General features: G+C 38.1%; 1 protein-coding gene across 1 annotated transcript in view; it reads right to left on the bottom strand.

Annotated features, from left to right (window-relative positions):
• Nucleotides 1-13,461, bottom strand: part of LOC106872789 (uncharacterized) — a 433,274-nt gene that overhangs the window by 151,613 nt on the left and 268,200 nt on the right. Inside the window, exon 6 of the mRNA XM_052969923.2 lies at nucleotides 8,467-8,586. Within this exon, the coding sequence (XP_052825883.2) occupies nucleotides 8,467-8,586 (120 nt within the window). The remainder of the gene's footprint in view (nucleotides 1-8,466; nucleotides 8,587-13,461) is intronic.

Genomic DNA, 13,461 nt, shown 5'->3' with positions numbered 1-13,461 from the left:
CTGTAGAAACTTTGCCAGATCATATTGGAACCTGGTGCAGCCATCTGGCTCGCGAGTCCTCGGTCAAACCATCCAACCCATGTCAGCATGGAAAGTGGATGTTAAACAATGATGATGATATATATATATATATATATATATATATATATATATATAAATAAATATAAATATTATTATTTCTAAATCTCTCACAGAGACACATTTAGTAACAGTTCTTTAAAGTAAAGGCTATTTACCAACATAATGTGGAAATCCTGGAAGGGACAATGTTACTGTTGTTTAGCCTCAAGAAACATTGTTTCTAGCTGGCTATACAACAATATCTGTGTCCTTATATTTTCAAACAGGAGGTTCAGCACTTCCACCTAGTGCAAAACAACATCTGTGGACTAGTTTCTGGGTTACTGCCCTTTATCAACACAGAGTAGCTGCTTGGCTAGATGGCATTGCTCAATTCACCATTCAAATATATAGTTTTCAAAGTGACACACAGACACTGATCTAAAAATAGAAATATTATTATTTCTAAGTCTCTCAAAGCAAGACATTCAGTAACAGTTCTTTAAAGTAAAGGTTACTTGCCAACATAATATATATATATATATATATATATATATATATATATATATATATATATATATATACTCATGTTTCAAGTTCTAGTTTCCTAGTTTGTATTACCAAACCTATATGCGTATGTATGTGTGTGTGTGTATATGCATGCACGCACACACATATGTTGACACACCAACATACAGTGGTCAAGGTGTCCCACTGCAAGGCACCTTGGCTAAGTGTCTTCTACAATAGCCCTGGGCCAACAAACCCTTGAGAGTAGATTTGGTAGATGGAAACTGAGAGAAGCCCATTGTGTGTGTATATAATATATATATACACATACACACTTAAGTGGAGTAACTTTGTCTTGATATCATGTGATGGTTGTAAACAAGCATAACCATTGTACAAGTGGTGTTGTTCATCTCCAGTCTTCTGTAAAAAGATATGCCTAGCCATGGAAGTATATTACTTTGCTCGGAAACAAGCAAGAGAAGAGCATCCAGCCACAGGAAATCTGATGGTGATGACAATGGTGGTGATGATGATAATGATAATGAAGATGGCATACACACATTTTTAAACTCCATGTGCCTTACTGCTGTGGCCATGTGGGTGAACATATTACAATCCTTAGTTTAGATATGAAGGTTCCTAGTTCAAATCTGAGCAAGTTCTATGTACACAAAGAAGATCCCATACCTCCTGAGGATCATAGAACAAACAAAATCAAAGGAGTATCAATGTAACTATTTTTTTTAATGGTTCATCTCAAAATATGAAGTTAATAGTATGTAAAATCATAATCTAATTGACAAGAATTCATCTCAGAAATTTAGGCAGTAAGTTATTTTAGTACCAACCCTCTCGTTTCCTCTCGTACTAAAGATTACTCCTAAGCTTGGTATTTATTCTATTGGTCTCTTTTGCCAAACTATCAAGTTACAAGGATGTAAACAAACCAATACCTGTTGTCAGGTGGTGGTGAGGGAAAACACTAAGACACACATGCATGCACATGCACGCATATGCGCACACATACACACACAGACACACTCTCACATATGTCAGGCTTCTTTCAGTTTCCATCTACCAAACCCACTCACAAGGTTTAGATTGATCTGAGGCTATAACAGAAGACACTTGCCCAAGTTGCTACACACCTTCTCACCACAGAACCGCACCTGTACCTATAATGTTTTATATATTTTCATTAGATTTATGTACTATTCATTTTCTAATTAAATAATTAACAGACATTTTTAATTTTATACCCACCACCCCACCGTGTTTGATCTTGGCAGCAGAAAGACAAAGAGTTTGAAATAAAAATGTCCCCACCCTTCTTCTTAGTTAACTTGTTTTGATTCTGTAAAACATTGAAATGAATCAGATGTGGTTGTTTAACCCTTATTGGACACATCCCTGAACTTGAGTTTTTATTTATTTCTTTTCTCATTACTTATTCTAAGACTACATCTAGTGAGCCCTTCCATTATCAAGATGATAAGGTTCCTTTTTTAACCCATTAGCATTTAGACTGGCCATATCTGGCCCAAATATTCTACTTGATTTATGTTGAAAGTGGCCAGATCTGGCCTCTCACACCCACCCTACAATGTAATTCTAAAAATAAACACGTAAATAGCACCATTTGAGCGTGATCGTTACCAATGTCGCCTTCCTGGCACGTGAAAAGACATTCGAGCGAGTTCATTGCCAGTACCACTGGACTGGCTCTTATGCGGGTGGCACATAAAATACACCATTTCGAGTGTGGCCGTTGCCAGTACCTCCTGACTGGCCTTCGTGCCGGTGGCATGTAAAAGCACCCACTACAATCTTGGAGTGGTTGGTGTTAGGAAGGGCATCCAGCTGTAGAAACTCTGCCAGATCAGATTGGAACCTGATGCAGCCATCTGGTTCACCAGTCCTCAGTCAAATCGTCCAACCCATGCTAGCATGGCAAGCAGACGTTAAACGACGGTGACGATGATAATGATGATGAAACAATCACGTCATTGAAATTCCAAAGCTATGAGACAATGTATGATTAATTCATAAAACAATGTGAACGCATAAGCATTGCATCTGGCAGGTTAATGTGAACACTAAACGGTTAAGAGCCGAAGGAGATTCATAACCTACGTTCAGCAGCAGCAGGAGAGATAGTAGTTGTAAAGAAAAAAAGGACACCCTTTCAAAGTAACACGTATAGGATTATCAAAACACAAGCAAACAACATAACAAACAAACATTCAAAAAAGAAAGATAGAAAATAAACACTCTCTCAATTATCAGTGAAATCAATAATAAAAATACACAGCTGTAAAAAGAATGGAAAGCAAGATAAATACTGCTGAGGTTTAACATTAAAAAAAAAGTGTTTGAAATAAAAATACATCTGAAATAAGAGAACCTTGCTAAATTGTAAAGAATCCATCATTCCAACAATTCTCAGAACAAAATTAACAGTTCAACACTAATCCCAAACAATTCTGTGAAGAACTACAAAAAATAAAATAGAAACTAATGCAGCACTAACAGAATAGGAGTAATTTTGAGAGTGAGTGATAGATAGCAAAGGAATCGGCTTGGTGGTGTTTTCCTAACCATCATTATTATTATTATTATCCTCATCATCATTTCAACATCCACTTTTCCATGCTAGTTTATTGAGGGTGATTTGCTATGGTCAGACACCCTTTCTGCCACCAGCCCTTACTTGTTTCCAAGCAGGTTGATATTGCCCCATGGCCAGACATGTTTTCACAAAATACTGGAAATGAATAACACTTGTATACAACAATCACATGTACATACATGCATGTGTGTGTGTATACATACTAGGCCTGATCAAAAAGCATCAGGGGTGGTGCTATAAAAAGAAAACAACACACATACCAATTCACTGTTTAATCTTCTTTGAAGTAGCCCCCTTCTGAAGACACACACTTTATACAGCATTGTTTCCATTGCTGGAAGCATTCCTGGGACTCCACTTCTGAGACAGTGAGCAGCTGTCCCGTCACATACTCTTTGATTTTCTCAGCATCATGAGATCTTGTCCCTTTCAAGCAAGATTTGATTTCTTTTAGAAAGATTCTTTGCCGTATTAACCTTCAAGCTGTGTCTCTTTCCATGTACACACACACACACATTTTCTCTGCATGGTCACTGATGGAACTCCTGTCATGTGGTGAGAGGACCACACTCTACACACTTTACATCCAAGCACTGGTATAAAAACTAGAAGTGAGAATGTTATAACTTAGTATGCATACATGACACAGTTCAAGGTCAGTCTATACCAAGCAGTTTCACTCTGTGTACTTTAGCACCATTACCATAGCAACAGTTCTGATACTTTTTAATCAGAGCTCGTGTGTGTGTGTGTGTGTGTGTGTGTGTGTGTGTGTGTGTGTGTGTGTGCGCGTGTGTGTGTGCGTGTGTGTGTGCGTGTGTGTGCGCGTATTCTCTTACTTATTTCAGTCAATCTGACAGTGGCCATGCTGGAGCACCACCTCAAAGGAATTTTTTCTATAGTCGAAGCAATCAACTCCAGGACTTACTCTTTATAAGCCTAGTAGTTATTCTATCAGTCTCTTTTGCTGAACTGTTCTTACAGGGATGTAAACACACCAACATCAGTTGTCAAGTAATTGTGGGAGGGACAAACACAGGCACAAAGGCACGCACACACACATACATACATATATATATACAACAGGCTTCTTTCAGTTTCTGTGTGCCAAATCCACTCACAAGGCTTTGGTCAGGTCAAGGCTATAGTAGAAGACACTTGCCCAAGGTGCCACACAGTGGGACTTAACCAAGAACCATGTGGTTGAGAAGCAAGATTCTTACCACACAGCCACACCATATATATATATATATATATATATATATATATATATATATATATATATGATGGGTGTCTTTTAGTGTCCCTCTACCAAATTCACTCACTAGGCTTTAGTCGACCAGGATCTACAGTAGAAGATACTTCCCCAAGATGCTACACATTGGACTGGACCAGAAACAATGTGGTTGAGAAGCAAACTTGCTAATCATACACCCACACCTCCAAAATGGATGAGATTACTCAACGCAAGAAAGGCATTAACAAAATGAATGTAGGATTTTTAATGTTTGATCTTCGTACTTTTGTTATGCAGTGTGAACTCTTGCGACCAATTCTTTTGCAGATGTAACCTTTTTGATTTTTAAATGGACAGTCTTTCCTGAAATGTATGCCCCCATATTCATAACATGGATTAAGACATGGCGCACTTTTCTGCTGTACTTTTTCTGGTCAGCATATCAGGATTTTTAAGGAACCTTCTTCTTGAATTTTTTCTAAATCATGTTTCAGTTTTACCATCTTTTGGCATTCTTCTGCCATGGACTGTAAGGTTAGGTATTGGTTTGCTTGTTCCAATTTAGAAAGAATTCTTGCCTGAATTTCTGTATCTTCACTTGCTGTAAGGCCTTGTACAAAAATAAGACACTTGAACATTTTAGGTGTAAGTTCTTTGTGTTTACAACTTTCACACATCCTCTTGACTGTTCCTGTATATGTGATGAAATCATCATTCCCTTTTTTCATTATATTCCAACACTCCATTTGAATGTTAAATAGAGAAGTGTTATCACTGAATATGTTAGACAGTAATTCTATTTTTTCTTTAAAACAAATTTCATTGATCTTTTTAGGCAATACAAAATTACAGTAATGTTTATGCTCTAACAGAGTTAATTTTCACAATAACAATTTCACTTTTTGTTCATCCGACCAAGATTTGCAATCTTGCTTGAAAAATTTCCTTGTAACTTTTGTAGTACAATGCAAAGGTTATACCCTCCTCTGGGTTATAACTGAATTCATTAATCGAGTTCGAAACACTGTCTGGCGAAAACAAACTTACCTCATTTTTGGACTTCTTTGAATATTGCTCCAATAATTGTTGTTATAGTTGTTGCTGTAATAGTTGCTTCTGCAACTCCTGTTGCTACTCTTGTTGTTGGTTTTGCAACTGTACTATGGAAGTTAATAGGTCTTCCATTATTTAACGAGTTGTATCATGAACAAATTGTTAAGTAACCTATGCGAGCTTTGGAACCCTCATAGCCAGCTTTTGTAATATAATTTCTTATGTACAATAAATAAGATAACCAGACAACAGTAGAGACAATGTAACGAACTAAACAAATTTCTTTACAAACCAACTATCAATATTCCTTGTGAACTAACCAACCGACACCTTCTGATTTCACTGCAAACTAACATGAACTTCACTCAACTCCGAACTCTGAACTCACATGGATCGTTACTATTTATACTTTATTCAGACCAGTCTATCTCTCACAACAGGGTGTCATAACTCTCATCACAATACCCTCAAAGCTACAAACTCATTAACACATTACCTGCATTTCTACAGCATACAATGTTTTAACTGTAATGATATACCGCAGAATAAATGAACTTCTGGCAGGAAAACAAAGTATTCTCAGAAGAACAGACTGGTTTCTATAAAGGTTCATATGGTTTTAAGATCAATATATGATCAGCAAAGCTATAAAGGAAACTTTAGAAAGTGAAAGAAGACATGGAATACATTGACTACCAGGAGGCTTTTGTAAATACCCTCTACACATGGATCCTAGAAATATGAGTCATGTGTAAACCAGCACCAATAAGGAAAAAAGAAACGCAAAAAAATGAAGCATACCATGATTAAATGACGGACACTTCTATTGCAGGTCAACATTTATAAAACAACTGTGATCCATGCATCAATATTTAATTTAATTATACAAACCCATGTCATTGATCACTTTGTGTTATTTCCATTAGCTATTTTAATTTTTAATTTTGCTAAAACACACACACACACAAAACACCCAGCTTTCTATTTCTTATTTGACACTTTATTCATATGGTCATCTACATTTGGTGTGTGTGTGTGTGTGTGTGTGTGTGTGTGTGTGTGTGTGTGTGTGTGTGTCTAAGCACAAGCATGCAATGGGTCAGCCTTCCCAGTTCTCTTTAAATTATACCCATGTGGGAGTCTTCATCTCAACACCACAAAGTAACTAAACAAAAGCCCACAAGCGAACCACCATGTAGTTACTCAACTTGCTAGAAATAGCAGCCAAATCTTCTTTAAATTACACACTGCCATTTCAGATAAGAAAAAAAAAGGTTACATTAAATAATGTAATCCTATACACACTTAAAACCAATGGCAGGGTCACAAACAAAATGCTTTTGATGGTAGTCCTGCTGCATCAAGGATGACTTGACCACAACAAAAAATACTCATTATATAGTTCCCTTGCTGCTTACTACAGTGACCTGTACTTCATCATAATGCCTATTTACCATTTGGTAGATTGAGAATTTGAGTTTAGAAAAGACACAGTACTGGTCACTACCATACTATGGTGATGACAGAAGCGATTGATATAGGGATAGTTGTGAACATATCTAACACTGGCCTATATCCAGAAATGGACTTTATCTCAGCATCACTATGCTAACCAAATTTCTGTTGGTTGTATACAACAGTGAACTGTGGCAAAACTTCAAAGACAAGCACAAGTAACACATTATTAAAAAAAAAAATAATGGTTATAATCAATTTAATCATTCTCAGTACGTAGAGCTGCTACTAATTTCAACCATCATTTTCCACCCTGTATATCCTCTGCTAACAGAATAAGAACAAGAGATAAGGAGTTATACTCCAGAAGATGAGGAACTTGGCCTGTAATCTGGGTCAGCAACATCTATATCATTTGGAAAATTAGAATATGTCACTTCAAAGTGAGATTAATAATTTCAATGTGAGAGCATATTACTTCCAAGTGATAGTAGCAAATTCTAAGGAAGGAAATGACACTTCAAAGGAAGACTAGTGATTTCAAAGAGAGGATATATCACTTCAAAATTAAATCAGGAATTTCAAAATGAGCATGTCACCTCATAGTGGGGATAGTAATTTCAAAGTGAGACCACATTACTTCTCAGTGAGATTAATAATTTCAAAACAAGCACATTTCAACTTAAACTTACTTGACTTGATTAACTAAGAATAACATATCATAATTCAGGAAGATGTAGCAAGGAAACTTTTATCAATTGGAGAATAAGATGCTATATCATAAATAAAACAAAATTAAAAACACCAACGTTTTAATCACAGGATGTCAGCCATGTATATTGTAGTGACAAAAGTTATTTCCCCTGTATAGTAGTGACAAGAGTTATTTCCCCCTATATAGATTGTCCTGATCTGGAATTGGGCTACAAAGTATTTTGATAACTAACTTCATAGGCATTCTTTCAAATGAAGACTGTAAACAAACTAATTTTAGATTCTTTGAAAATAGAAAAACAAGAACCACATATAAGTGATTGTTACATTTCAAAATTCATGGGCAGATTCATACTGTTGACATTACACTGTTCCAACGTTATATTCTATTGTTCAATAAATCTTTTCCTACTAATCTCACTTTGCAGTTGCTATTCACACTTTGAAAAGGCCAAGTCTCATTTTGAAAATATTAATTTCTCTTCGAAGTGATGCGTGCTCACAATTAGAAATACTGTAGTCAATAGAAGAGTTTTAATAAGTTCATTTGTCTCAAGACATGAAGAATCTGACATTTCATGCCATACTCTTCATATGAGGCAGGGAGGTGATGTTAACATAGGCAGACTGAGCTACTGGGTACTAAATTTACTGCTGAATGATGTAGGGCATCACTTATAGTAAGATACAAAGTATGAAACCAGCAGCTTAGTAGGTAAGTCGGCATTCCATGAAACTGTAACAAAATCTAAATCAAAACATTCCTATAAAAGATGGAACATATGAGACAAATTTATCCACTCACCTGTATTAAACACATGTTTTCCATTTCTTGGAAATAATCTGTTGCATAATCCCAAACATCTTGCAAATGTTTGTTGGAATCGAAAATATTTCGAAGACTTTGTCCGTTGGGATGTCGGATCTAAAAGGAGAAGGTTTCTCTGATGTATAAAACAAAGTAAACAAACCAACAGACATGCATCAATTACAAACCACACAGACTTGAATTCATCAATATAAAACTAAACACATCATAACATGGAATTAAGGCAGATTTTCTATCGTCAGATGCCCTTACTCTCAGTGACCTTCACCTGTTTCCAAGGAAGGTAATAATACAACAAATGACTATACTCAGAAATAGGGATGTGTCCTGTTACTTGTAGAATTTGGGAAGGTGAGCTTAGACTGGTTGGTCATGTTGCTTGGTTTTCTAAATAGGATCAAGTACTCCCTGTTCTCTTCTCTGAGGTGCAGGCATGGCTGTCTGATAAGAAGTTTGTTTCTCAACCACATGATTCCAGGTTCACTCGCACAGTATGACACCATGAGCAAGTATCTTCTACTATAATCTCAGACCAACTTAAACCATGTGTTTGTCCCCCACTTGACAACTGGCATTAGTGTGATTATATCCCCATAACTTAGCAGTTCAGTAAAAGAAGCTGATAGAATAAATATTAGGCTCAAAACAAAATAAGTACTAGGATTCATTCATTTCACTAAAAATTCTTCAAGGTGGTATATATATATATATATATATATATATATATATATATATATTGGGTCATCTCATAAATAATGCAGCTTTTCAATTGTATGAACTAAAAGTCAGAGGGGGACAGGATAAACTACCTGCATCAACTTGCAATAAAAGCAGGTAGTAATTTTAACTTGTTATTATTCTTAGTGCAAGCTTTGAAGAGTGCAGTTTGATTTAAATAGTTATTTTTTCAAAGCTATAATGGAAGTGACAAAGGAGCATATTCAGCATATTTTGCTCTATGAGTTCAATAATGGCAACAATGCAACGGAAAGTGCAAGGAATATTAATGCAATATATGGGGATCGGACAATAAGCATGAGCCAGTGTCAACAGTAGTTCCAGAAATTCTGAGCCAAAAACTACAGCCTAGAAGACAAGCCTCATCCTGGAAGATCTGTAGAACAAAATCCCATTATAACTGTTGAGGAATTAGCAGAGAAGCTTGGATTTGGTCATTCATTGACACCAGCGCTAGAAGAAAAACAATCATCTTTCGTTTCAAGATGAAAGGTGTTCTTCCATCAGGATAATGCTCAGCCACATACAGCGAGGATGACATTCAAAGGTAGATGCAGTTTGAATGGAAAATGATGCCCCACCAACCATATTTGCTGGACATTGCTCTATCTGATTATCATTTATTCCACAGTCTTCAAAATCATTTGGATGGAAAAAATATGAATTCTGTACACGAAGTTAGAACAGTACTGTAGGAGTATTTTTCATCACGGATAAGTGAATTTTGGAAGAGGGGCCTTGCAAGTCTACCAGATAGATTGAAGAGCATTGTAGAGATTGAAGGAGAGTATATTTTAAAATATAAAAACAACTTTGTTTATCTTAATTTATCCCAGACTTGCATTAGTTTATTCCATGTGTTTGGCCATTGAGGACACTCGAAAATATGCACAGCTAAGCTAAGAATTTCTCTTGTTTTTTATCGCCTCATTCATTCAAACTCATCTATTCTCTAAAATACTTCTTTCTTGTTTGCTCTACCCCTTAAAATGACCTTTTGTGTCAGTGGTTTCGAAATCACAACCAATACCGGAAATCTCTTTCCAGTTGCTCTTTCCCTCTCTCCTCTTATAATGGTAATCTTACCACCCTCTCCTTCCTCTCTGGACTAACTAAACCAGATAGCAGCCCACTTACCCTCTTTTTTTTAAATATTTATATCTTATTTCTTTATTGCCCACAAGGGGCTAAGCATAAAGGGGACAAACAAGGACAGACAAAAGGATTAAGTCAATTACATCAACCCCCAGTGCCTACCAAATGAACAGAAGGATCATTCTTATGATGTTCTTCTGCAGGCTACCTCAAAGACAAGTCACAATGATCTCATCTTTGTGGCTGGTTGCTCTTAAATACAAAGACCCTCCCTGGGGAAGTATGTACCCTCCAACATAGACAAGTTATTAGTGACTTTAGACTCGAGATCAAAAGGATGCCAAAAAGCAGACCAATCTGGAAAAGAAGGACTTGGAAGTTTAAGAACCCTTCACATGGTCAGAGATTTAGGGATATCCTTACTGAGAAAACTGATGACAAGGAGGAGGAGATCCAGTCCTGTGACATAGAAGGCAGCTGGGAATTCCTGTGAGAGAGCTTGCTGAGTGCCACAGACCAAATCTGTGGCTGGGGCAAAGTCCCTTCCAGACCTAGGGTAACATGGTGGTGGAACAATATTGTAGACAGGGACATTAGAGCAAAGAAACAGGCTTAGAAGGCCTGGAAGAGTGGGGGTAGTAGGATAATGTATCAGATAGCCAAAAGGGAAGCTAGGAGACAGATATATATAGTCAAGGAAGTAGGAGAAAAGAAGTTTGCCAATGTTCAGCAATGTGAGGATCAAAGAAAGGCAGTATTTCGGATAGCAAGACAGTGTGTGAGAGAAAACTGTGATGTCATAAAAGAGAAATGTGTCCACATAGATGATGGTTCCCTTGCGTTTAATGATTCTGCAAAGAAAGAGGCTTGGAGATGTCATTATGAAAGACTACTGAATGTGGAGAATGAATGGGAGGAGGAGAGTCTGCCAAAGGTTGACCCAATTGAAGGACCAGCTACCCAAATCGATAGTACCCTGGTCGATAAAGCAATTAAGGATATGAAAACAGGGAAAGCACTTGGACCATCAGGAATCACCGCTGAGATGCTTAAAATACCAGGCAGTGTGGGTTATGGTCTTGACACTCACATCGTAAATCAGGTAGTTCATGAAGGAGTCATACCCAATGACTGGTGTAGCAGCACCATAGTCAACTGCTACAAGAATAAAGGTGATGCTTTAGACAGAAATAACTATCATCATCATCATCATCATCGTTTAACGTCCGCTTTCCATGCTAGCATGGGTTGGACGATTTGACTGAGGACTGGTGAAACCGGATGGCAACACCAGGCTCCAGTCTAATTTGGCAGAGTTTCTACAGCTGGATGCCCTTCCTAACGCCAACCACTCAGTCACAGTTTTCTCTCACACACTGTCTTGCTATCCGAAATACTGCCTTTCTTTGATCCTCACATTGCTGAACATTGGCAAACTTCTTTTCTCCTACTTCCTTGACTATATATATCTGTCTCCTAGCTTCCCTTTTGGCTATCTGATACATTATCCTACTACCCCCACTCTTCCAGGCCTTCTAAGCCTGTTTCTTTGCTCTAATGTCCCTGTCTACTATAGGGGTATCAAATTATTCGATCAGGTGATGAAAGTTACAGAGAAGGTCATAGCCCAACTAATTAGGGAGAGAGTTATATTTCTGGTAAGGCAACTGTAGGAGAAATATCTAACCAAAGATAAACCTCTGTACTTGGTTTTTGTTGACTTGGAGAAAACCTTTCACAGGGTCCCCCGATCCCTTATCTGATGATCAATGCAGAAACTGAGGATACATGAGTGGTTGGCAAGCCCTGTACAGGGATACTGTCAGTAAGGTGAGGGTTGGCAACAAGTATAGTGAAGAATTCCGAGTAGAAGTAGGGGTTCACCAAGGATCAGTCCTCAGACCCCTCTTATTCATTATAGTCCTCCAGGTAATAACAGACGAGTTCAAGACAGGCTGCCCCTGGGAGCTCCTCTATGCTGATGACCTTGCCCTAATAGCTGAGTCATTGCCAGAACTAGAGACAAAGTTTAGGGTGTGGATGCAAGGTCTAGAATAAAAGGGCCTTAGAGTCAACCTAGCAAAAACCAAAGTCTTAGTAAGTAGGAAGGCTTTCAAACCACAATCTCCTTCAGGTAGATGGCCCTGCTAGATCTGTAGAAAATGCATAGGTAGAAACTCCATACAAAGTACTCGGTGTAAGTTATGGACACATAAAAGGTGCAGCAATATTAAACAAAGGTTAACTGGGAAAATAGTTTTTGTGTGGCAGATGCACAGGGGCAATAAACACTGAAGATGTACAGACAACAGATTCCATTACATGCCAGGGGAAGAAACTAGAAGTAGACAATAGCTTCTGCTACCTAGGCAACCAAGACTGTAGTGGGGGGGGGGGGGTGCTCTGAGAGTGTAGTGGCTAGAAAAAAGAATAGCCTGGGCAAAGTTCACGGGGCTCCTACGTTTGCTGGCAACTGAGGGCCTCTCGCCCAGATGAAAGGTAGATGTATGATGCATGTGTGCAAACTGCCATGCTACATGGCAGTGAAACCTGAGCCATGACTGCTGAGGATATACATAGGCTTGAAAGAAATGAAGCCAGTATGATCCACTGGATGTGTAATGTCAGTGTGCATACACGACAAAGTGTAAGTGCTCTGAGAGAAAAGTTGGGTATAAGAAGCATCAAATGTGGTGTGCAAGAGAGACATTTGCGCTAGTATGGTCATGTGTTACATATGGGTGAGGACAGCTGCATGCGGTAGTGTCATTCCCTAACTGTGGAAGGAACCTGTGGAAGAGGTAGACCCAGGAAGACATTGGATGAGGTGGTGAAGCATGACCTTCAAACATTGGGCCTCATAAAGGCAATGACAGGAGACCGAGACCTTTGGAGATATGCTGTGATTGAGAAAACCCAGCAACTGAAGTGAGATCACAGCCACATGTGTCTGGCCCAGTTAAGAGTACCCCTGATGCGTTGTGCAATATGATATGCTTGAGAAGACCTGTTGAGTCAAGTAAAACCAATATCGTAGCTGTGGCTAGTGCCCCCTGACTGGCTCCCATGCCAGTGGCACATGAAAGGCACCATCCAAATGTGGTCTATGCCAGGTCTGACTGACTGGTTCCCATGCTG

Source organism: Octopus bimaculoides, chromosome 1 (genome assembly GCF_046866305.1).
Source record: "Octopus bimaculoides isolate indiv1 chromosome 1, ASM4686630v1, whole genome shotgun sequence".
NCBI classification, from domain to species: Eukaryota; Metazoa; Mollusca; class Cephalopoda; order Octopoda; family Octopodidae; genus Octopus; species Octopus bimaculoides.
The sequence above is the reverse complement of the archived record's forward strand: the minus strand, read 5'-3'. Positions and strand labels throughout refer to the sequence as shown.